General features: G+C 39.2%; 1 protein-coding gene across 1 annotated transcript in view; it reads right to left on the bottom strand.

The window, feature by feature from the left end:
• Positions 1 to 1,766: 1,766 nt before the first annotated feature.
• PRKN (parkin RBR E3 ubiquitin protein ligase) overlaps positions 1,767 to 24,169 on the bottom strand; it is a 683,347-nt gene continuing 660,944 nt past the window's right edge. The window contains exons 10-12 of the mRNA XM_090135537.1: positions 20,996 to 21,082; positions 8,168 to 8,285; positions 1,767 to 3,325 (exon numbers count right to left, since the gene is read on the bottom strand). Of these exons, the coding sequence (XP_089991663.1) occupies positions 3,216 to 3,325; positions 8,168 to 8,285; positions 20,996 to 21,082 (315 nt within the window). The 3' untranslated portion in view covers positions 1,767 to 3,215. The remainder of the gene's footprint in view (positions 3,326 to 8,167; positions 8,286 to 20,995; positions 21,083 to 24,169) is intronic.

The raw sequence follows: 24,169 nt of genomic DNA, 5'->3' as shown, positions 1-24,169 counted from the left end.
TTTCAACATTAAATTTTAGTGTTTCCAGAGTGCATTGCTAGCACAAGCTCTTGAAACTTCTGCATCTGCTTATGCCCTCAGTCTGCCTCTTGCTTTGTGCTTGAGTCCTGTTTCCCTTCTTCACCCTGTGGCTGACAGTAGTACTTCCAGAGGCATGAATGCCCAGTCAAAGGGAGCATTTACCAGGCAAATGAATACTGGCAAAAAAAAATGACAGTTTGTAAGTTTTAAGAAAAGGGTCCCTCCACCTCCCCACTCCTCTGTAATAATGACAGAACATGGGGGATACCCACAGTCCTGTTTGTGCATCTGAAGCTGCACTCAGTCCTTGGCAGGAACTTTTCCATCACACCTCTGCCATGACCAAATGTGCTTGAAACTTACTATGACCCCCATCCACATACACAGCAGATCTATATCTAAACCTCTGAGGCTAATAAAACAACTGACAGCTAAAGCTGGATGTGAGTAATCCCACCCTTTCTGCTCAAAGCTGAAATTAGAGTAACAGACTGCAGAGACACTCAAGACTTGGTTTGTTCTGTTTCACTTTGGTTTAAATCACAGTTTCAATAAGTTTTAAATAAAATGTTTTACATTCTTTAAAAGTATTTTTCCATACAGAATAAAAAAGAAGAAAGAAGCATAGGAAATTTTAGGTCCACTTCACACATTTCTGTAGGCATTCTAGCATTCTTACTGTGTCAGCAGAGCATTAATCTTATTTTTTTCATGCCATCTACCTTGTAAAAACCATGAAAATTAATCTTACTGTAAACAGAAGTGAGGTACAGATGGCTGTACCATCTCAAACTGTGTATACAGATACAGATATATATATTAATACAGAGAAGATCAGGATGTGTTCTACCAAAATCTGCAGAAGCCACACTTTTTTTTTGGCAAGTGGGTGTCATATGGTTGCAAACTGAGAATCTGGACTGTGTGAAGAAGTCTTACGTGGCAAGGGGCTATAAAGTCACACTCTAAAAGTGAATAATACTGAGTCAATGCCTTTATTCTGAACTCCTTTATTCTCCTTTCTTGCCCTTGCTTATGTCTTTGATAAATGTTCACAATCCCATCTTCTGATGAATTCTTCCCAAGAAAGAGATCTTTCTGTTGTAGCCTTATGACTCATGCTCAGTCATGCCCTGCCCAGACCAGAAAGAAATACAGAATCTGATCTATATGGTCTCTTGACTTCATTGGACCTTGATCCAGGAGCTTATGTTATAGGTATCTACATTAAAATATTAACTTGTTATGGATAGCTCTAACTCAGTGAAAATGTCTTCCAGTAGACAAGTTTTTCTATCTCTGTAAGAAACGCATTAAGCAAAAATGGGAAAGAGATCCAGTCTTCTCCCATGTAACTTAATATAAAAGTAAAATTATTCATGGAGATTTTTCCCAAGCCTGTTAGTAAAAAGCTATAAAATGAGAAAATAGACCCAGGTGAAGGAAATCATCAGAGCTAACAGTAAAATATCCTCATTAAGATAATGTACTTAAATTAACTACATCACATCATTCTATTGCACTCCTATGCGCTAATGAAACCATTTCTGCACACATTTTAGTTCACTGGTACTAAAAAGGAAAACAGCCTTTACCAGGTGACCACTGTGCTCACTTTTCCACTTTCTTTCTCTCTTTCTCACAGCATTTTCTTAATTACATCAGTTCACTCTCATTTTTGGTACCTCACCCCTTTACCCGCATTTTTTTTTTTTTCTCAGTCTTTTAAGGTGATTTCCAGCTGAGACAGATGAGTACTTCACTGCTTTTAGCAGTTGGGCATTCTTGTAGAGTCTGGGATTTCTTTGTACTTCGAGATTGTTGCTCTGAACTGACTAATACAAGGCACACCCATATTTTCAGAAGTCTACAGTCTCACCACACAAGCTGTTAATTCAGACTTGACACAAAAAGGTTCATGGCCCTGGAATTTATTTTCTTCTAAGAGTATGCTTTAATCAAAGGGCTAGTCTCTCAGCTGGGAATCAGCTGAGTTTAATCTGTCAAGGAAATGCATTATCCATTACACCCAGCATCTTTGTACTCACGTTGTGTAAAAATAAATAAACACATAAGAAATGAAGTCAATTTTGACACCTTTATTTACTGTGTGCTTTTTCTCAAAATGAATTGTAAGAAATCCTTACCTGACACGTTGAGATGAGCAGTACCCATTTCATTTTAGATTAGGACAGCAATGTAAAGGACATGAAACAGTAAGATTGTTCACGTTTGAAAATGCTATAAAGCTTTACTTATTGTGTAAACATTGTAAAATCAAAGAAGTTCCTCATTGTTTGAGCTGTGAATACATTTTCAGAAATATAACCATATTCTGATTCAATTTAGATTGATAACGAAGGGAATCCCCAAGAAGGCTCCTCCTGCTTCCCCTTGCTACATCCAAAGTATAGCTGTAAGCACAAGAAAAATGAAACCCTAGGAGTCTAGCTTCTGCACTGCTTAATCATATCCAATCACCACTGTAACACTCGTGGTTAGAGCTCAAACTGCATACATTCTCAACAAATCTGAGAGGTAACATAGTCTGTGTGATATAGGCAGATTTCATGCTGTGTGTTACAAATACACAAACACAAAACTGGCATAAAGCTGGCTATTTCTATGAGAATTTGGTTTGAAAGCAAGAACCTTACAGTAAACCTGTTCAGAAGGAACCCTGAGTAAACAATGAACAGCCAGTGTCTTTCATCTGCTAAAAAGCTATTAAGCTGTTAAGAATTACGGTCTTAGAACAAAAATTGTACTGACTGAGCAAAGGAGTTGGTGCTGGGACTCTCCACCATAGTCCCTGATACACACAAGCACCTGCTGCTCTCTTGCAGGAGTTAGGGATTTCTGACTAGAAATATCAAGCGAGTTCCTCACAGTAAACCTGTCTCTCTCTGTGCTGACAGGCTGCAGATATTCAGAAAGGTGAAAGTTATCCCTCTTTTACCACAATGAGTAAGTCATTAAAACAATTTCTCTTTTTACTTAGTGGATTTAAAACCCTTGGCATACCTTCAGTGTGAGTTTAGTAGGCAAGCAAGAAAAAAAAAAAACAAACTGAGCTAACTTCTGAACATCTCTGAAACCACTGGGAATTTTGTTTAAGCAAGGAGTTCACAATGTGACCCTGATGAAAGCCAGCTGCAGCAGCAATGCCAGCTAGTGCCTGGGCCACTGTGCTATCAGTCAAACCAGTGATTGCCCATGCAGGTTCTGTTCCACTCCAGGCCACAGTTCCAGCACCACTCAAACCTGCACTGAGGTCGAGGACATTTCATGTGCATGCAGCCACCTGCAAAACAGCAAAATAATGGCTTTGATACTTGGAAAACACTTACTGATATTCATCAGCTATTAACAGTTTTAGAATCAACTTTTGTTGGCATTCAATTACTAACCATGGAAAACAGTAAAAGAGAAACAAAATCCTGAAGACTGCTTCTCCTCCGCTTTCTAAATCCCATTACTCCCTCTCCTATTAGGATGCAACGTGCTGGTGGTGTTTGAGGGACTGCAAAAGTAGGAACTATAGTACTGTCTGACATTTGGAGAGACTGTGCAAGGGACACAGAACAGAATGGCAGGCTATAAAAAAAACACTCATGGAGGTGTCTGCTCCAGAGTAATCTATGCTAGTAGAGTCATGAGCCAGAAGTTGAACCAATGTTTATATTTTTTAAAATTTCGATTCAATGTTGGAGGGATTTGCAAAGAGTAAATCAGGAGACAAATTTTAATGGCTGACTGCCGATTATATAAAAATGGCATTAGTAATTTAAGTCGACTTGACCTTCTTAATATCTGAAGCAGTCTTTTGATCACATCAATGTTTCCTTTGTGTTAGGTTTCTTACTTGCCCATACTGTGAGAGCAGCTTTAATCTCTCTGCTCACAGCCTTGATGATAATATGTTTAGTTTGTAATGTATAAAACATTAACATTGTCAAAGGTCATTAAAAAATGTACTTCAAATAGAAACTGTGTTGCTCACCACACAAAGAAATCTCTTGTATAATTCAAACGGAACGAAAATCATGCAGTAAGAAGTGCTGAAATGTCATCTCAGTTTGACTCCCGATGGTGATAGGATGTACAAGCAGTGTGTGTTTCCTACTGTATGACCTGCTACCCTTACAAAACCTTTCCTATAAATGCCACTCCAGAAGGTAAAAACAACAGACACAAGAACTGATCTGTTAAAATAGGCCAATCTGCTTCATTTGTCAGTGGGAGAAAAACTAGCTCTGATGGCAAGGTCTACTCAACATATCAAACATTTTGTATTTATGTAAGAGATGCAATTCACTGGACTTTTCTATCTTATTTAAATGTAAGTGTACTGATGGCCAGCCTCCACAATACATTTTACTTAAAGTTTGGAGCCAATCCTCTCTTACAATTCATATTAATCCATAGCTGGATGAAATGCATCTCAATCCTCGTGCAGGAACTAGAGTCCAATAGGCACTCTGTGTCAAGCATGTGTTCTACCTGCTAAGCTATATCAATCAAGTTCTCTGCTATCCAGCTGCTGAGATAAGCAGTACGTGTGCAGAGTGCCTCAAGCAATGTAGCCCACAGCTCTGTTAGAACAGCAGTCCTCTGAGAGACACAGATGTGTATTTAAACTCACTCAGACTGACAACAGAGCTGTGGGACAGTGCTTTGCTCTTTCATGTTGGCTCTGCAGAAAAGTTATTGGCACTTAGAAAGATTCTACAAGGCCTGTAGAAATACAGGCTCTTGTAGAAAAGTTATGGGCACAAAGAAATACAGCACTGCCACTGTCCCTTGAAAAAAAAGGGCCACTGAAACCTTTGGGGAGGGAAAGCAGAATTATTCTCTTGTGTGGAGTCAGAGTGCTCCTCCCAAAAGTGGACAGCTGGCAGATTTCCACACACAATTACCAGTCTCTTGACACCAGCTGTACTCAGGGAGATGCAAAGTGTTCCTTTCAGTCAGCCCAGAAGCTGGAATGTGCAGTACCTTTTACCAGAGAGGAAAGGAGGCACTGCATTTTTCATGCTTTGTGCCTTAATTCACGGGACCACTGAGGTGGGAAGGCACTGGGAAGACACAGGAGCTTTGGGAATTTTAGAGCCTCTCAGGGTAGCTGGGCAGCATCCATGCTGACAGCAGGTTACCCCAGTTCATCGTACTGGATTTTTTCAGCATGGCCCAAAGGCTACCTGACTCCAGATGTGACTAAGCTGTTCTGCACAACGATCCTCCCCAGAATACCTTCTGCAAGCATGATTGTACCACAACACTTGTACACCTTTCCCACCCAGTTCCAGACTGCCAATGGAACCACAGCCTAGCAGCAGCCAGGCCCACTGAGAACCTCTTGGCTTTCTGTTCTTTCAGAGAAGCAAGAAGACCACTGCAGTTCCCAGGAAGTCTTGTCAGTTTGACTTCTCAAGGACATTAATCATTTTTGTTCATAGCTGTTAACAAGTTTTCACTAACAAGCAGGCACAAGTTTGGTTTGTAAGTGGTGGTTTGAAAATCTGTCATTTGTGCACGACTACAACTTTTTGGGGAGTACAACTAAACTAAATGCTGAGATACCGTTCTCTTTTGAAAATTTGTTATTTAAAAGTAGTATGTATTTTGAGAGAATGCAATTAACAAAGGTATTTTGTTAGAAGACATTAGGTGCCTTTTTATCTTCTGACTCAGTGAAACACATCAATACTATCACCACGGTATTGTTACATGGGAAACCATGGGCTGCCAGCAGTTTACAAATGTCAGTCTGGAAGCTGGAACATACAGTACCCATTATCAGAGAAGACAAGCACTGCATCTTTCAACCTTTCAGCCTTAATTCAAAGAATCACAGGGGTAGGAAGGGACCTTGGGAGATGATCCAACTCAACCTCCTTCTGCTCACAGAAGGGTCAACTAAAGCAGGCTGCTTAGGGTTATGCCCAGTCAGGCTTTGAATGTATCTCAGAATGGAGACTCCACAACCAGTCTGGGCAGCCTGTCCTAGACTTCAACCACCCTCACAGTGAAAAGCGTTTCCATATACATTTTATCACTGCATTTGGATTTGGGCTCATTGCCTCTTGTCCTTTCACTCCACACTACTGAGAGGAGTCTGACTGTGTTCTTTACCACTCTCATCAGGTACTTATGCACACTACTAAGATTCCCCTCAGCCTTCAGGATGAACAGAGCCAACTCTCACAGCTTCTCATGACATGCTCCTTCCTCTAAATTAGTTGCCTCTGTAACACCTCCACTGGCCTTGTTCTGCTATATACACTTGTTAAATGGGGAGCTCAGAACTGGACCTACTACTCCAGACATGTTTCATCAGAGTAGAAGGATCACCTCCCGTGATTTGATGGCTATGCTCCTCCTCATGTAGTCCAGGATACAGCTGACTTTCTTTGCTGCAAGGGCACAGCTGGCTTATGCTCAGCTTGTATACCAGGACATTCAGGTCCTTTTCTGTAAAGCTTTCCAGCCAGTTGGTCCCTAGCTTGTACTGGTGTATGGTGTTATTTCTCCCCAGGCTCAGGACCTTTGCAGTTACCTTTGTTGAAATTCATGGGGTTCTACTCAGCACATTTCCCAGCCTGTCAAGGTCCTTCTGAATGGCAGCATTACCAACTGGTTCCAGCACACTAAAATACTTCTAGCATGCTTCTGTGTCTTTGGCATTTTGCATTATGAGGCACTGTTCTGTCATGGGTCAGGCCATAAGCAAGGAAAGGTCAGTTCCTGCTTACAATCTGTTTTAAATAATTATTTTCTTCCAGGGGAAAAAAATGTAACGGCCTTTATTTTTTATTTTTTATTTTTTGATACACTGGTAGTTTTTATAAACAGTTTCCCTAGTTGGAATTATATAAATTATATCATAGTGTCAAATAGGGATATTCAATTTATGATGTGTTACAACAACTGCCTATAAATTAACAATGAAGTTACACAGTGTAGGAGAAAGTAAAGCTTCTAGCACTGCTTCCAGCCTAACCAGAAGGTTTTTTATTTGTGTATTCACATACCGTAAGTATGAACAGTCACAATTTCTGCCTATTTGTAACCCAGTTTAACCTTCTGGCTTTCCAGCTCATTTTATAAGCCTGTAAATAACTTTTCTGACCTACTCCTCTGTTCTCTCTCTTTTGCTGCCTACCTTGCTCACTACACTTTGCCAAATCTTATCTCCCCTTCCCACTCCTGAATTCATGCTTTCAATCCTTCTGCTCCTTGTGCTTGAAATCTCCCACTTTCCATCTGCCAGCTACCTTCTTTTCCTTTCTATACCCCAGATTTCAGGATTTTGTCCTATTTCTTCCTCAGTAATATTTCCATAGTATCACTGCTTCAAATGTTTTCTCCTTACAGTTTACAGTGTCTCATTTAGCATTTTCAAAGTCTCATTTGTATAACTGATGCTGCAAAATGGAGAAGAAATCTCTATACTCAATATTCATGCAAAATACTTAGGTATTTTGATTTTAAGGTATTTTGATTAATTCACCTTAATACAATTAAATCTCGGAACACCACATTCTATAAAATGTAGCCTATTTGCTTTTCCTGTTCCCTGCTTTAACCAATCCACTACTAATAGATTACTTTTCACCCTACAGGTGATCAGTGTAAGCAGTTTGTTAAGACTCACATTTCTTCCTCAGACTTGATCTTCTACCGTGGGCATTTCAATGGGTTGAGATTCATTTCATTTCAACTCAGCTGTCTAGACATCTATACCAGATCTAATTCTCCTACATTCGACTTTCAGATGTGAATCTTCTGGACCTCATCAGACTCGTGCTTTGTTTCAGTGTGAGATGAGTTTTGCCCTGTAAATGTCTATTTTTTTCCATTCCAAAACTAACTGGGCATTCAGTCATATTAATGCTACAGCCATTGCAACATTTTCTTTGTCTATCACATTCATGAGTGTCTTGTGAGGCCTAGTCGGTGGCTTCAGAACTAAGTGACTGCTTTCAAGATAACCTAAATAAAGTGGCAGAGAGAACATTCAAGCTTTGTGCCTTTCCTCTCTTGTCATAATAGCATGCATATGCGCGCATGCTCATTCATACATATATATGTTGTAACATTAATTCTATATGACAGTTAAGTACCAGTTATTTAACAAATTTACCATTTTTCTCCACTGGAATATGGCAGTTGGGGCATGGCTTGGTTGTTTTCTTGATTGTTTCTTTAGATGCCTCTTCCCACCGGGCTTGCATGGCTGCATTTTCATCAACTATATATCCCTGCAAAGAGAAACAATTTACACATGAGTGCAAGCTGCATTTTATATTTTGAAACAAAAATTCTGCGCCTCTCACAGACTGTTTTCCTGTGGTGGGCACAGCACATGCATTGGGTTGGAGCACAGGCTGCCCTCCCTGCTCAGGCTGCAGAGCGTGTGCCATCTGGGGGAGATCCTGCAGCCAGGTAGAGATCAGGGGCATCCTCCAAATCACTGCCCAAGCAGCCCCATAGGAAGGCACAGTGGGCACTGCGATGTGCTGCAGAGGCACCCAGGCACGTAAAGCAAAAGATGAAGCTTGGAATCAGGTGAATCCAGCTGAGAACTGACATTTTATACAGGTTTGATATTTGCTTCAGGGGTTAAATCTCTTGTCACAAGAAATGCAGAACACCAAGGCAATGTAATACCTCCAAGCAAGGTTCCTGGAAGAAAGCTGTTTTTTTTTCATAATAAAGCATATTCCTTTGTTTCTGTGATAGAGATTTCATTCAAATATAATCTTGTGCACATGTATAAGGCTTCATAAACTTACAGAGAAGAAACACAAAGGTTTTGGAGGAAAAGTAACAAAGTCCTGGTGAATAATAAAAGCAACATCTCCCTAGCTAGAACAACACAGACAGCAAAAGTCATCATGAATAGGGCTGTAAAAGAGACTCCTGTGTTTGTCCTATTTATGAGTGGGACAAAATTACATAATCTACACAAGTGTCCTACTTGGCAATCTTCTACCTAGAATGATAATACAAGGACAAAAGAGATGGCAGTGCCCTGGGTAATTTCTATCATACAGGATTGGAAATGATGTTCAAAAGTAAACATTGTGTTTTGGTTCCAGCCTTGAAAAGCTGCTCTATCTGCTCATACTGTGTTTTTTGCTTTTCAAGTATGTGGAAAAACAATGACCTTACACTAAATTATATCCTTCATAAAAATTGTTACAGTTTCTTTGTGTTTCTGCCTTCTAGATAACTACAGACAACTCTGTGAATCAACTTGTATTCAATTTATTTCTAAGATATTTATTTCTAACAAGTCAGGAAAAAAGAAACTGGCCCAACTTTGAAACATGAGATATGACTTTAACTCTGACTGATTTCTACTGAGCTGCTACGGATAAAACACATGACTTTTTGCACTGTCAGTGAGCAACATGTAGTTGGTTACTTCTTGGCTGCAGTCACCCAAGTTCAGATGGAGTAACAAAGAGCAACATCTCAAGAACACTCATCTAGTGGTCACTCCATCATGCACCTAAAGCAATCAGCCTCTTTTAATCAGAAAACCTTGAAAATGTTTTTATGCTCTCATTTGCTTTATTTTATTACTTGTATCAGTCACCTGAGTCCTTTAAACTCTTCTGCTGATCCTCACTATTCTCCCATTTGCCAACATTTCTGATGCAGAGGCAACAAAAGTGAACAAATTTGTCTCAGCTCTATCCTAGAAGTGATTTTTACTTTTACCTCTCTGCTTCTGAGTGGGGAGTTAGGCTCTGCACGCTGCTGGGTTATTCAGCAGCATGGCAAATGGTGACATCTGTTGAACGATGCATTACGAACTTCTGGGAAATAGAAAATGCAACTCAGGCTAATAGCAAAAAACATAATCTATACTGATCTCACAGCACCTTGATCTTTAAACAAGGGTGATTTTAGCAAGAGATCTGAGCTAACACAGAGGAGCCTCAACAGAAGATGTGGAGGGTTGGAACAGCAGTGGGGCCTCAGTTTGCACAGTGCCAGAAGGAAGAGGATATTAATATCTGGTTGCAACAGCGATTAATTATTTAGCATCCATAAATACAAGATGAAAATTGCTTTCACAGCAAAAAATGTTACTATTATTTTCAGAATAATAGCTATAAGAGAAGACCAGATGCAATTTTAATTTTTGTATTCAACTCAGAAGAGCTCCACAGTGGCTCCATTTTTTCCCCAAATAGTCAAAATCCAAATGATGTGATTCAGGACTTGGAGATGTATTTTTTCCACATCTTCATGACTTTATTGTGCCATAATAGCAAATGACATTGAGGCAAAATTTCACACACCAAATAGCTGATTGGATTTGTATAAAGATATTTGACCTTAGTTCTAAAAGCAAAGACAAACTTTGGAACACTCAGAAATAATTAAAATAAACAAGTGCAAACTGCATATACACAATTCACTGAGAAAGAACAAATTGATGGCAACAGCAGAGTGAATTATTATATTAATGTTTTCCTTTGCAAAACCTCTGGCATGAAATAGATTCAGCAGCATGTTATTTCCAGCCCATTAGAGCTAAAACATCCCTCTTATGCATAGTACTGCTGAATGCTGAGTTAAAAAACTTCCTGCTGCAGGAAGCAAAAGCAGAAAAATGGTACATCGATAAGAGTCTCTCTAATTCATTAAAAAAGTCATACCTCCCAGATTTACGAGACTCTAGTGTTCATGTGCTTTATATAGTGCTCCACATACAGTGACTGCAAGCACGTGTACTTATCTTCATTTTCTCCTCAAATAATAAAGGAAAAATTATATGGCAGTTCTCCATTAGCAATATCTATTTGTATCACTTTTGTTCACCCTAAGCTAGCAGACCTCACCTTGACAATGGGATAGGTAATAGATCAGAGCTTTCAGCCAGAGATGGTTTGCACATGCCTGGGCTTGGATTGGAAGCTCTGCCAGTACTCCAGGTATGCACCACATGGGATGGGAGACTTTGCTACACCTGTGATGCAGTATGCTCCAGTTCCCCAGTTATTATAGGGTATTTGTCAGAGCATTACTGAACAGCTACTAGATTCCATCCATTCCACTTTATGATTTTTTTTCGATTCCAAATTGTTCCGCATATGATGATGAGGAGTGAAGACTCATAAATAACAGGAAGCTCCAGATGAGCTGTTGCAAGCATTTTTCAGCCTCCCTTCTTCAATACTTCTTAGTGAGACGGTGAAAGAATTCACCTTGCTATCTCTAGGTCACGCTGAAGGATAAATAAATTTACTTCTGTTCTGTTCCTATGCTGAGTCTAAGTCTAAAAACTAAGGGATGAAAAGACCACAGAGACTGCTGAACCCCACACAACATTACAAGAAAATATGTACATGGAAAGTTCTTCATGCAGTTAACCAACATCAAGCACTACAGGCACAGAGAGCATGCTCAAATAGAAACAAAGCATCCTGCTTTAATGTAGCAGCTGATTTGGGTATTGAGGCACATGCCACCTTGTCAGTAGAATTACATAAAGCAATTGAAGTATGTGGTCAGTCAGCAACTAAACAGTACCATCCAGAGTAAAAACATGCATGGAACAACTTGTTCAAAAACAATAAGAAGCTTTAGATACATAACATTAAATTCAGATGCCACCATATTAGATTGCCTTATACAAGCACTCTTCTTTTACAACCATGCTTAATTTGCATAGCACAGACAACATCTGAAAACTGAAAGCCTATGGTTCAAAATAAATATGAAGCTGTAAACACCATGTTATGCTCAGCTTTCGTGAATGTAGTTGCTGGACTCCTGCTTGTTCGTTGTTGCTGTTTATTTCCACTCTAATAAGCAAAAGAGCTGGTCTTGCAGTATTTAAAAAATGTATCCAAAGCAGTTTCCTTTTCATCAGAAATAATTTTCCTTCTATTCCTTCCATAATATTTATATTAACACTGCCTATAATTATTTCGGGTTAGAGCACCAAGCAAAAGCAGACTCATCTTTTGAAATCTGATCTGCAGGGGTTGGTGACAGCCTAACTTCAATTTCTTTTGTTTTCTCTCATAAGACAGCTTCTACTGGGCTGTCTTATGAACATGTTTGCATGAAGTAATCTCCTGTCATGTTTACTGATGTTTTTTTATTTAAGTGCTGGGATAAAATAGCATGCATATCGGATATCAGATAGATTAGAGGAGCTTTGAAAAAAAATTGAGTAAATTAAGAGTCAAAAATTCTGTAAAGAGAAGTGTATTCATCTATGGGATTAATGCTCTTATCTAGAGAAAGACTTGAACTAATCAAAACACTAAAATGGTAACTGGAAAGATATCCATCAATGCAATTATGTTTCATTCACAGGAAAAATAGTGTCAGTACCACTCAGGTCCAGCTACACTCACACCAACCAGCTTTATGTGAGCCAATTGGCCTGATGTATCTAGGGAATTCTACTGCAGAAAAGAGCTGGTCTGTGATGGCAGCAAGTAGCTAAAATCCAAGTTCCATGTTGTACACGGGGTATTGTGTCTGAGATGAAAGAGATTTTTACTAAATGAAACTAGAGAGTTCCAGTTTGGTGCCAATGCACATCAAGATTCTCACACTGCATACTGGGGACGTTCATATCAGAAGATTTATATAAATAATATAATATAAATAATATAATATAAAACTCAAGCAGCTAGTAGATACTGAATGATCACCATTCTAAAGCAGACATCTAGTCTAATACAGGTCATTTCCATGTAACTGTTTTGCACCAATGGAAGGAAGAATATGCTTTTTCCTGTAAGTGGCAACACAGCTGCAACTGTGACTGTCAGTTTAACCTCTTAAACAAAAGCAGCTTGTCACATCTTTTTATTTTACTTTGGCCCAAAATACGAAAGCTAAATTATGTTTATATAGTTCCCATTTATTCCTCGTTAGACAGGAAGTCAAGACCTACTCTCAGATTTCTTCCAGTGCATCTTTATTTTTAACATAAGGATTCATTTTACAGGGCATTTCCAGGTTATAGTTATTTTTCTTGTTCCTTTAATTAGTCATCTGTGAGTTGAAGTGTCCTATGCCTGACACTGGGAATACACCAGTTACTGAATCCAAGCCTCAGCTTCTTTTCCCATTGTGTAAGATACTTAAGAAATTGAGCTACATGTACCATTTTTGTACAGCCATGTTTTATTTAACTTTTTAAATTTATCTGATGGGAAAAAAAAAATAAATCAATAGTCTAATAATAGATGTTCCAGAGTTCATACTGTGACTTGAGACTCATTGAAAGATATTTTGTATGAAGTACTTCTCAAGTAGCCTTTTCTTTCACTAAAATGCAGTGAAATAATTCATATTTTTGAGGTCAGTATTTACCATTTAGCATTGCAATTAACTTTCCCCTTTTTTTTCCAGTAGAAAAAGAAGCTTACACAGATGGGCCCACGTGAACCTAATGAGATTCAACAAAGCTAACAACAAGGTTTTGCACTTGGGTTGGGGTAATCTCAGGTTTGTGTACAGGCTGGGAGAAGTACTCTTGATGGTAGCCCTGCTGGAAAGATCTGCTGAGCCATCAGTGTGCTCTTGCAGCCCAGAAGGCCAACAGTATCCTGGGCTGCATCAGCAGATGGGTGGCAAGCCAGGAGAGGGAGGTGATTGTCCCCCTCTGCTCTGCCCTTGTGAGGCCCCATCTGGAGTACTGCGTCCGGGCCTGCCCCCACCTCAGCACAGGAAGGATGTGGAACTGTTGGAGTGGGTCCAGAGGAAGGCCATGAAGATGATCAGAGAGCTGGAGCACTTCTCCTATGATGAAAGGTTGAGGGAGATGGGATTGTTTAGCTTGGAGAAGACTCTAGGGAGACCTCATTAACGCCTTCCAATATTTAAAGAGAGATTGTAAAAAGGAGGGAAATAAACTTTTTACACAAGTAAATAGTGATAAGAAAAGAGAGAATGATTTTAAACTAAAGGAAAGGAGATTTAGATCAGATTAAATGTCAGGGAAGTTTTTCACTAAGTAGGTGGTGAGGCATTACAACAAGCTGCCCACAAAGGTTGTGGATGCCCCATCCCAGGAGGTGTTTTAGGTCAGGTTGGATGGTGCCCTGATCTAGTACTTAATCTAGCAATTGACAACCTTGCCCGTGGCAGGGAGTTTGGAACGTGATGATACTTTGAGGTCCCTTCCAACCCAAGCCATTCTATGATTCTCTATGATACTGTATGCTTCTCATTTTAACTCTTGGTCATCACACACCATTTCAAATACCACATCTTTTGTCTTCCACTGTTCTAAAAGCAGTATAAAAGGGTTGCTGTAATAGTGAGTAAACAATTCTGTAAGTGATATTTGTAGTATTCTACAGCATAAACACAAAACATCAATAACCAAGGGCTGATTCAGATACCTGTGGAGATCAATGTAATACATATGTTTTCCCTACTACTTCACCCTTCACTGAATTTTCAACGAAAAAAATTTACTACTTCTTTAAAATAATACATAGGTTGCTCTGCAAGTAATGCCTCCTATTTATTTCCATCAAAATTACAACAGATACACAAAGCACATCAACACTATTTGCTAGAGAAAATTCTCAGCCACAAAAACAATTCTTCAACATAGTCACTATTGTTAGCTATGCATTTTTCACCAGCAATGAACAAGAGCCAGAATGCCACACTCAATGCACGAGTGAAAGTGACCCACTGTCACTACTGCCACTACTGAAATGCACCACGCACTGCCTCACTGTGCTCACATCCACTTACAATACTGTAAGCAGTACACTGCATCAAACCTGATTTTCATGAAGCGCTAGCTTAATATTTAGTATTTTACCACTACAGTAATTCAGCTAAGGATTTTCTGTGAGTGCCTTTGTTTGGGAATTCAACATTAGAATTAAATTCTGAAATAGCTCCTGTTCACCGATAGCACCTGTTCACCAGGAGCCAATATGTTTTTCTGCATAACTACAGAAAACTGCCACCTACACAGAGACCAGCCTTCACAACTCTTTGTGCTTGCTGGAAACCTACAGCAAAAACACCACAAGAGATAAGACAGATGTTCAGTAATTAGGAAGGGAAACCTAGTAAGACACAGCTGAGTATTTTATACCACCTACTGGCAATTTAAAGATCTGCATACATAAGGCAATGGGAGGAAACAAAGGGTGGTTCACTTCCAACTCAAGTGAGATGGGAGCCTTTCCAGGAACAACATTATAAAAGACTTCAACAAAGTGCCAGGATTTCCTGGATGTTAGTGCGCCTGGGTATGTTTTCATGCTACACCTGTGCAAGCACAGAGCCACTAAGAGCACTTCTGAGAAGTTATCAGATGGCTCTGCTTCAGAGCTTATCACTTGCTTGAAGGTGTATGACTGAGTTAGGTCTGAATCTTGAAACTGCAGTCAGGCCAAGCAGCATGCACTGATGAACTGGATCAGATCTGGAAAAAAATGAGCTTCCAAGCTTTGCTGCATCTCATTTGAGGAACTGGATTAATTGTGGTTTGTCCTGAGAGGCTCCTGGGCTGATAGGAGCTCTAGGTAAGTTATATACTGACAGTAGAAGAAAAACAGTTGACATCTGGATCCTGCAAGAATGATTGGGGCATAGTAAAAACTGGGACCCAAGTAACAAACAACTGAGTTTTCCTTCACAAAGGGCAGGTTTGGGGACTAGAAGGCCAGTAGGTCGGTCAGGCAGGACCTGCTCTTGGTGAAGCCATGCTGGTTGGCTTGTATCATTCCTCTCTTTTCTATGTACCTTAGCATAGCTCCATGATCTTTTCCTGCATGGAGGTGAGGCTGACAGGTCAGAATCTGGGTTTGTCCTTTCTACCCTTCATAAAAATGGGTGCTATGTTACCTTTTTTCCAGTCACCAGGGACCTCATCCAACTGCCATGACTTTTTAAAAATCATTGAGAGTGGACTGGTGACTACATCAGCTAATTTGCTCAGCAGTCTGGAAGGCATGTCATCCAGACCCATACACTTATGAATGTTCAGGTTCTGTATATGAATTTGATCTTTGCTTACAATGGGATGGACATTGCTTCCCTAGTCCTCGCCTTCCAACCCATGTGCTTGAGGGGTGTATGAAGAGCAGTTGTCAGTGAAGAATGAGGCAAAAAAAGTTGTTGAGTAAGTCCTACATAACACCAGAGAAACATCAGAAACTTTACATATCCATAATTTTAACTGTCATAGAATCATCAAATGGCTTAGGTTGAAGGTGACCTTAAAGATTATCCATTTCCAACCCCTCCATTGCAGGCAAGGCTGCCACCCACCAAATCAGGCTGTGCAGGGCCCCACTCATTCTGGCCTGAATGCCTCCAGAGATGGGGCATCCACAACCTCTCTGGGCACTCTGTTCCAGCATCTCACCATCCTCTGAGAAAAAAATTTCTTCTTAATGTCTAACCTAGATTTCCTCTCTTTTAGTTTAAAACCATTCCTCCTTGTCCTATCACTATTTACATGTGTAAAAAGTTGATTTCCCTTCTGTTTATAATCTTCCTTTAAATATTGGAAGGCCATAGTGATGGACCCTTGGGGATCACCACTTGTGACAGAACTGTTGACAACAACCCTCTGGCTAAGACCACCCAACCAATTCTTTATCCACCTAATAGCCTGGCCTTCAAATCCATATCTCTATAATTTAGAGATCAGGATGTTGTGGGAGACCATGTCAAAGGCCTTGCATAAATCCAGTAGACGAAATCTGAACGGTAAGTCCCGCTGTTATTATAAATGGTCTAAAAATAGTTCTTTGATTAATTTGTTAATATTTTGATAAGACTGACAATAAAATCTTGACTTTGCACACGTAATGAACGTAGTCTAAAATGAACACCTTCAGTGGGGAGCAAGACTTTTTCAGTTTAAGAAAATGGCAGACACTCACACAACCTATTCTGTAACTTATGTAACGGAAACTGTTAATTTGTAGCTGCACCAACACCTAAATATTTAATGTTTAGTGTTGGATTTTCCTGAATCACACAGTTCGTAGGGCTAGGGCTGCTAGTACTAGCTAAGTAGCAATTCAGGCTTGTACTAAGTGTACATATGACTTGATAGGATTTTAATAGCTAAGCTTGGAGCAGAAGGGACCACTTGGCAAGTTTTAAGACATTAAACACCAGGAATGTTTTATGAAGGCTTAGGTTTACAGCAGTTGTTGTGTTAGTGTTAGTGGTAAAAATCAAACTGTTCAGAAAGGTTTTGTGCCAGTTTAGCTAGTCTAATTTTAAGTTGCGGATTTAGAGAGGAAGCTGGTTTATGGCTGGATTCCCCCTATATATGAGTGAGGTTAAAAGGAGCCAGGAGGCTTGGTTTTGTGGTGTAGGCAGCAGGTGCTATGCAGTTATTTCTAAATCTAAATCTGGCTGGAGTCACCTTTATTGTATCACTGATTCCTTCATACACACTGTGCCTTTTAATCCATCAAACATAATTACTTCTCACATCCTAATTTTCAAATAGCCCTAAGAAGCTGCAATGTTTTTAAAAGAAAGCTTATCAATCGAAGTTGGCTCAGATATGTTTTTGTTCCCCTAGAATTATGTAACCTATACACTAAGATGGGAAATAATCAGTACATTCTTAGGATGAGTTTTCAACAGGAGATCAGGGCTAAAAATGGAAACATCTGTAGAAAAGAGGACATTTTATCCATCCCAATAAACCATACAATATCTGCACATAGATATGTAATATGTAATATTAATATACCAGTATTTAATGCTAGCTTATTCTCTACATTCCCATTGCTAGATTTCTCTTTTTCTATCCTAAACAGCAAGCAGGGAGGCGTGCAGTGCCAGGCCTCATACTACCCTGTTCCTGGTGAAGCAGGGGAAGGCATGGGCAGTCCCCAGGCAGCAGATGGCTCTCTTGGTGCTCTGACATAGGGACCACAAGAACATGCTTTGAGTAGCAGCACAGCTCTTCTCGCTCTCAATGTTGTCATCAATGCCTGCCCACCCATTTTTTTCCACAATAGCACTTTTTGGCTGTGCTTCAAGTTCTTTTCCACTCCTCATGATCCCCTACATTCATAGCCACCATAATGACTTAGGCCTAAACCTATCTACAATGTTTCCTCTTACACTTGAAATGTCAAGACATTCAGGTGAGTGTAGGAACACTAAGGAAAGGGAAGATTCCTTTTAATATTGTAGCCACCAGAAGATAGAATAAAACCTGTATTTTTCTGATAGAAGATATTTTCCCGAGACTACACATCCTGTGATCTTGTGATGTATCAGTTCTGGAGCAGAATGGTTTGGTGACTGCATGTTGGTTGACCCTTAAATCTGACTACTAGCTATTGTGGCAGTAAGATCTGTTTGTAAAATAAATGAAATGGAAAGGATCCTGACTAGGGGAAAGGGTAAGAGTAAAACTGGAGGAACGTAAGCCCTAAAAGGCAACCCTGGAAATGTATTATTCCTAACTAGACAGACATGGTCAAAGTTATCACAGTCGGAAAAACAGTACAATAATAGCAAATTCTCAAAAGCTCTCACACACAGAATTCTGCCTCAATGAGGACAAAAAGGACAAAAGCAGAAAATACAGGTGGATAAATATTTAAATCAATTTCAGTGAAACAGATGAAACAGTCTCACATGCACCTCTTTCCATATATGCTGTGTGAATGTTTTGTATGCATTATACACTTGTGATGTATGCAAGACAATTTTTTACTGATGCAATTCAGATGAAAAGAACATCTCACCAGCACTTCGGCTGGTACTGCTTTAGCTAGCTCACAGTTTGCTCAAGTGTTTGCTAGAAGCGAGTGAAAACATTTCTTTAGTAGCACATCACCACCTTGTGGAGGAGTTTGATCAGTGCATTTCACTTTCTAAGAACAAGAAGGCTGAACTAAGTCAATTGTGTTCCACACAAGTCAGAGTCTGAATGAATTGAGTAGTCTGTAATCTTCTCTGTACTGGGGAACAGATTTGCACAGCTAAAAGAGATATCCTGGCACTATTTAACTATTCTCAGAACAGCTTTTTCAAGAGCACTGGAAGTTTTTCATGAGCAGCTAAAATGTTCACTTTACACCTAAACATCAATAGTAATCAACTTCCCTAAGCTAATAGATCTAACTGGGTACAGCTCCTGTGCGAGAGTTGGGATCAGATGGATGTAGCACTCACATTATTATCAGGAGAAGCTAGAGCAATATGCAAGTCTTTAAAATAAACCACTTCTTCCTATGGTCTTCTAACTTTAGCCAGCATGGAAATTATACAAGCTCTAATTTTCAATGACTCAAAATTGTTGAAGTTCTTTGTACAGTGACATAAATAGCTTGGTGGATATAAGGCACATTATTCATGTTGAAATGTATTCAATTTCTAGCTCTGCATAATTTGGGTAAGATTTTGAGCTTTGTTCTTTACTTCACCATTTTACTGGAAAGAATCTTTCAATGTCTTTGTTGAAGCTGTTTTGTTTTTACATAGATGTGAATGGGAGCTGGAACACTTTTCTAAGGCTGCTGCAAACAAAACAAGTTTATTCTTCGTGGAGAACAGCTAAGCTGCTCCTTGTCACAAAGTAATGTGAATGCCAGAAGTACATATATGGCTTCAAAAGGGGGTTGCACAAATTTAAGGAATAAAAATTTGCTGTTGGCTGCTAAATACAAAATTCTATACCTCAATCATAAGTCTCTAGAAGCTGGGAGAATATTCAGAGAATGAGGCATGATTATACTTGTACTCCTCTCTAGACATCAGTAGCTGAGAACTGTCAGAAACAGGGCTCTGGGCTAGATGGATTTTGAGTCTTCTACAATACACCATTTGCAGGGCACTGAAGGCAGATGTGCTAGGATACAGTCTGTTTAATTCTGTCTTGATGAGCATTGGTTCTTTTTTATAAAGTAGAGGAACTTCACTAAGAAAAGTTAGAGAAACACCTCTACATGGGTTGTAGCCTCCTGCATTGTCTCCAAAGTATAGTAAATGAACCATCTTATGGTAACTGATGGGAAAGGTTCCCTTCAGGTTCCTAGCTCCATTTCAGTCTCTGCATTCAAAGAGCGAGGCCCAAATGCCAGCTTAAGACAGAGCCTGCCTGTAGGTGCTGACAGGAGCTGTGCATGTGTAGCTGAGAGCTGGCTTGCACACCCTGTCAGCACCTGCTTACAATCCTGCATCTGCTGTGTTGAACTGCCTGGGGCCTGGGTTAGCTTTATCTCTAAACATCAGGCATGCCAGACATCTGAATTTCAGTGTTTTATTTCCTAGAAGATCAGCCTGACCATCAATCAGTGAGATATTTAGATACTTAGGGGGAACCTCTCCTGTTTCTTGTTGCTGTTGTTGTTGTTTGTTTTGTTTTAATCGACTGTGATTGATTAGTCATGGAGAGCAGGGAAACTTCAGTCACTTCAATCTCAAACAGGAACGCCAGGAGAGAAAAACAATTTCCTGTCCAGGGTTATAGCTACAATAGTCACAACATTACAGAACAGCCTAGTGTAATTATCACCTAACAGCTTCTAGCCTAGGCAATCCGTTTTTTATTTCTCCAAGCTAAAACATAAATTATCAACAGCACTTTCTCCCACAGGCTCAATAAAAACCCTGTTATTCAGTCCAAACCCACATGATGGCTGGTGCACTGAATACAAGCTGCAAGGCAGCAAGACTAAAGAAAGCCTTTCAGAGGTGTTCACATTAAACAGAGATAGCCCTAGAAGCCCATTGGGAAGGGCTTTTCTTTATCAACTGATTGCAGACCTCTGTGTGCTCCTGACAACTCAGTTGCTCTGTCAATCAAAGCAACTGAAATCTACCACAAAGTCAACCTCAATGGCCAGAGCAATTCATCATGAACATAATTGTTTTGGCTTAGGATTATAATTAGGATCAACTTAACAAATATCACTCTTGCTGGGCAAAGGAGAATGATCAAGATGCAATAAGTTGTGGGTATCTCTACCTTTTGGGCCACAGCTCCCTGTGTGCTGAAGAAAGAGCTGCATTCCTCTTCATGGTATTCTTCTTTACATTCACGGCAGAACACAAACTGGAAAACAAACCAAAATACAAAAGTGATAAAAACGCATTAGGGATGCAGACAGCAGATTACAACCGTGAAGAGTCATATAGCAGATGATCTCTTGGCCTCCTCATCCCATTAAATTCCCATAATCCTCCAAATTGTGCATCTCATGATACAATCTGATCATTAACATGACAGTTTTGCAGTTATTATCATAAACTTCTGTGGTGAAATAAAATAAATGCCATTATTAAAAACAAGATTTTGCTCCACCGGCAGCTTAGGGACAAAATCATAATAGGTACTTCTCAGTTTGTTTCTGCTGTAACAAAATCTATGCAAAAAGGGTGGTGGCTGAAACAGGCAGGTCTGCTTTATAGTGTTTGCTAAAGGATGCAGCCTATTCGTACTTCTGAGTCAAATGCATTCTCTATGGAAAACTGTGACTGAATTTACTAGGAGATGATCACTTTATAGAAGTTATATAAAACACCATTTTCTAGAAAATTATACCCTTGATATGGACTCGTACAGATTGGTTTAAGAAGTCCACAGTCAGAATGCAATGATAGGTTACTTAGCACGGGTTTTAAGGGACTCCCTCTAGACAAGGTTAGATTTCTAGCAATTGTTCTGATTTCATCTTCCTTCAGGAACATTTTTCTTTACATAAGAGTTCATTCTTTTGCAGATGCATAAAACAATTGTTCTTCTCTCAGATTGAGCTGCCTCTCCTACCCAAAATGCTTCATATGTATCACATTCAATGCCTTTTTTTAAACTCTAAAATGAAGATATCTGTCTTGACATGTGTCAAAATCTTTGACTCATCACCGCTGCATTAAATTGTGTGTCCTTGCAGGTAAGAGGAAAAGTCAATAATGTAAAATGAGTCTCTCTTTTGCTGTTTTAAAGCCACACTGTCTTGATGCCAGTCTAGACTCAGAAAGATCTCTCAGCAGTAAGCTGTTCTGACCGGTATTATAAGCAAGACTGATAAAACAGCCTTGATTTTTAGATACAGAGCTGCATTCGCTTGTAATGAATAAAGGATATCAGGAGAACATGACACTGAGACATTTGTCTGACACAAATTCCATCTTTTCCAATTTCATTTTGAAGTCTTTGAAGACTTATTGTCACTTTTCTAAGAACTACTGAAAATTGTATTTCATTGTCATGCTAACGAAATGATGCTTTTATGAAAAGCAGCATTGTGCAATCCCAAAAGGGTTGAGTCTATTATTCAAAAAGCCAGGGAAATTTGGAGTGAAGAAATGGAGTGAATGCTCTACCTTCCAAAGGTATCGAATCAAATCACTTGCTCGCTCTCCTGCCACTTCTCTCACTATTTTGTCAGTGATTTAAAATGTTTTCCTTTACTCCAGCTGACATTGATCTCTTAATTCCTATGCACTTCTTAGCAAACAGTAACAAGGAAGGCACTTCTGCAAGGCATGCCATATGAAAGGTTGCTCTATTATAATACAGTATCATGCAATTACAACAATTTGCACTTAAAAGTTTTTCTTTTTTGTTGAACATTGTCCAAGCATGTAGACATACTCCCTCTGAATATCTAATATCTCCAAGATTTGTTATCATTTAGCAACTGTAGTTATGGCCAGGCTTAACTGTACCTCTTTGGGTATGTCCTATTCTCTTTTTCCTTCCGGAATTTATTTCTTATGAATATGTCAGACTGAAAACATTTGTCTGAAAGGGCTTTGTACACAGGCACGGTATCACTGCATGATCACAGAATGCCTCAGCTTCCTTTATTCTCTCCAATTTCCTAAAATTGCAGTTTTAAACATTTCATAAATATTAAAAAGGAGGATGTATTGAAGAAAGATAGAAAAAAAAAAAAAAAACAAAACCAGGACATATATATTGCAAAGGTATTTCAGCTGCCTCACAATGTAGTTTAGGAAGTGTTGCTATTTATTACAACAATAAAATCCATAATCTCATTCTGTGTTATTTAAGGATGTGAAATGCATTTTCTCACTAAGAGGCCACTTTCTATTCTTACATTTAAACAAAAACCCTTCAAGAGTGGGATCAATGTGTTTACCAGCGTTTTCCTCAGAGGCTTGCTCTAGTGGAAGTTTGCATAAGTGTGTAAACTGAACTCTCCACTAACCACTTTGTATCTTGCAAGCAAGCCCATGAGTGACCCTGTCACATGCTTGTGATGAGACAAAGCTTGATTTTTTTTTTGTTGAGCCAGGATACTCTTTTCACATCTGATTAGATAATGGATGAGATGTAAAATCAGTTCTGTGGCAAAAGAACACCCCGGAGGCTGATCGGTTTGTCAGAATAAATAGGCATCTCCCAACAGAAACATATTAAGCACTCCCTTTTATATGGCAAAGCATGCATCATAAAGAAAACGCACATCATTTACAACAAAGAGCAGTTTGTGGTAGCTCCATTCATTTTTTACATTCAAACATGAAAAACATAACAAACTTTCAGTCATGAAATACAGCAACCACAAAAATGCTGTCATTTAACTTGCCTTTTGTGGCTTGATTAATACTAACTCTGTTATTTTGCCCTTGGAAATAAAAAGATCTAAGTTGTTCACTCAGGATTTAACACTTTTGCACACGTTTAATATTACAATGTGTTTAAAAACTACTGTAAGCAGTGCAATTACTAACAACAGTCACACTTTCTTTCCCTTTCTTTACTGAAAAACTGGCAGATTACTATGATAACACAAACTGTTCAAGAACAGTGTATTTAGCACTTACTATTGTTACCCTTGAAAGATTCTTCAGTTGTAAAACAGCTAGCACAAAGAATAAATCCCAAAGGTCCTAAACCTACCCTTTAGGCTTATGCATTAAAATGAGGATTAGCAGGAAAATTCCCGCAGCACTTAAGGGATTTGGAAACTGGAAATTAATATAACCTGTGTGCATGCTATTACAGGCTTTGGAATAACTGCAAAAATGTATGGATAGGTCCAAGCAGAAACCCTGAATCCAAATGACCTCTAAACAGGAGGTATTAAAAATCTCAACAGGGATCTGGATCCTGTTTTTAAAATTCTCCCATCTCTATGATCACTCAAATAAAAGGTAAAATCAGTCCAAA

Source organism: Phasianus colchicus, chromosome 2 (assembly GCF_987193195.1).
Source record: "Phasianus colchicus chromosome 2, bPhaCol1.hap1.1, whole genome shotgun sequence".
Classification (NCBI taxonomy): Eukaryota; Metazoa; Chordata; class Aves; order Galliformes; family Phasianidae; genus Phasianus; species Phasianus colchicus.
The sequence above is the reverse complement of the archived record's forward strand: the minus strand, read 5'-3'. Positions and strand labels throughout refer to the sequence as shown.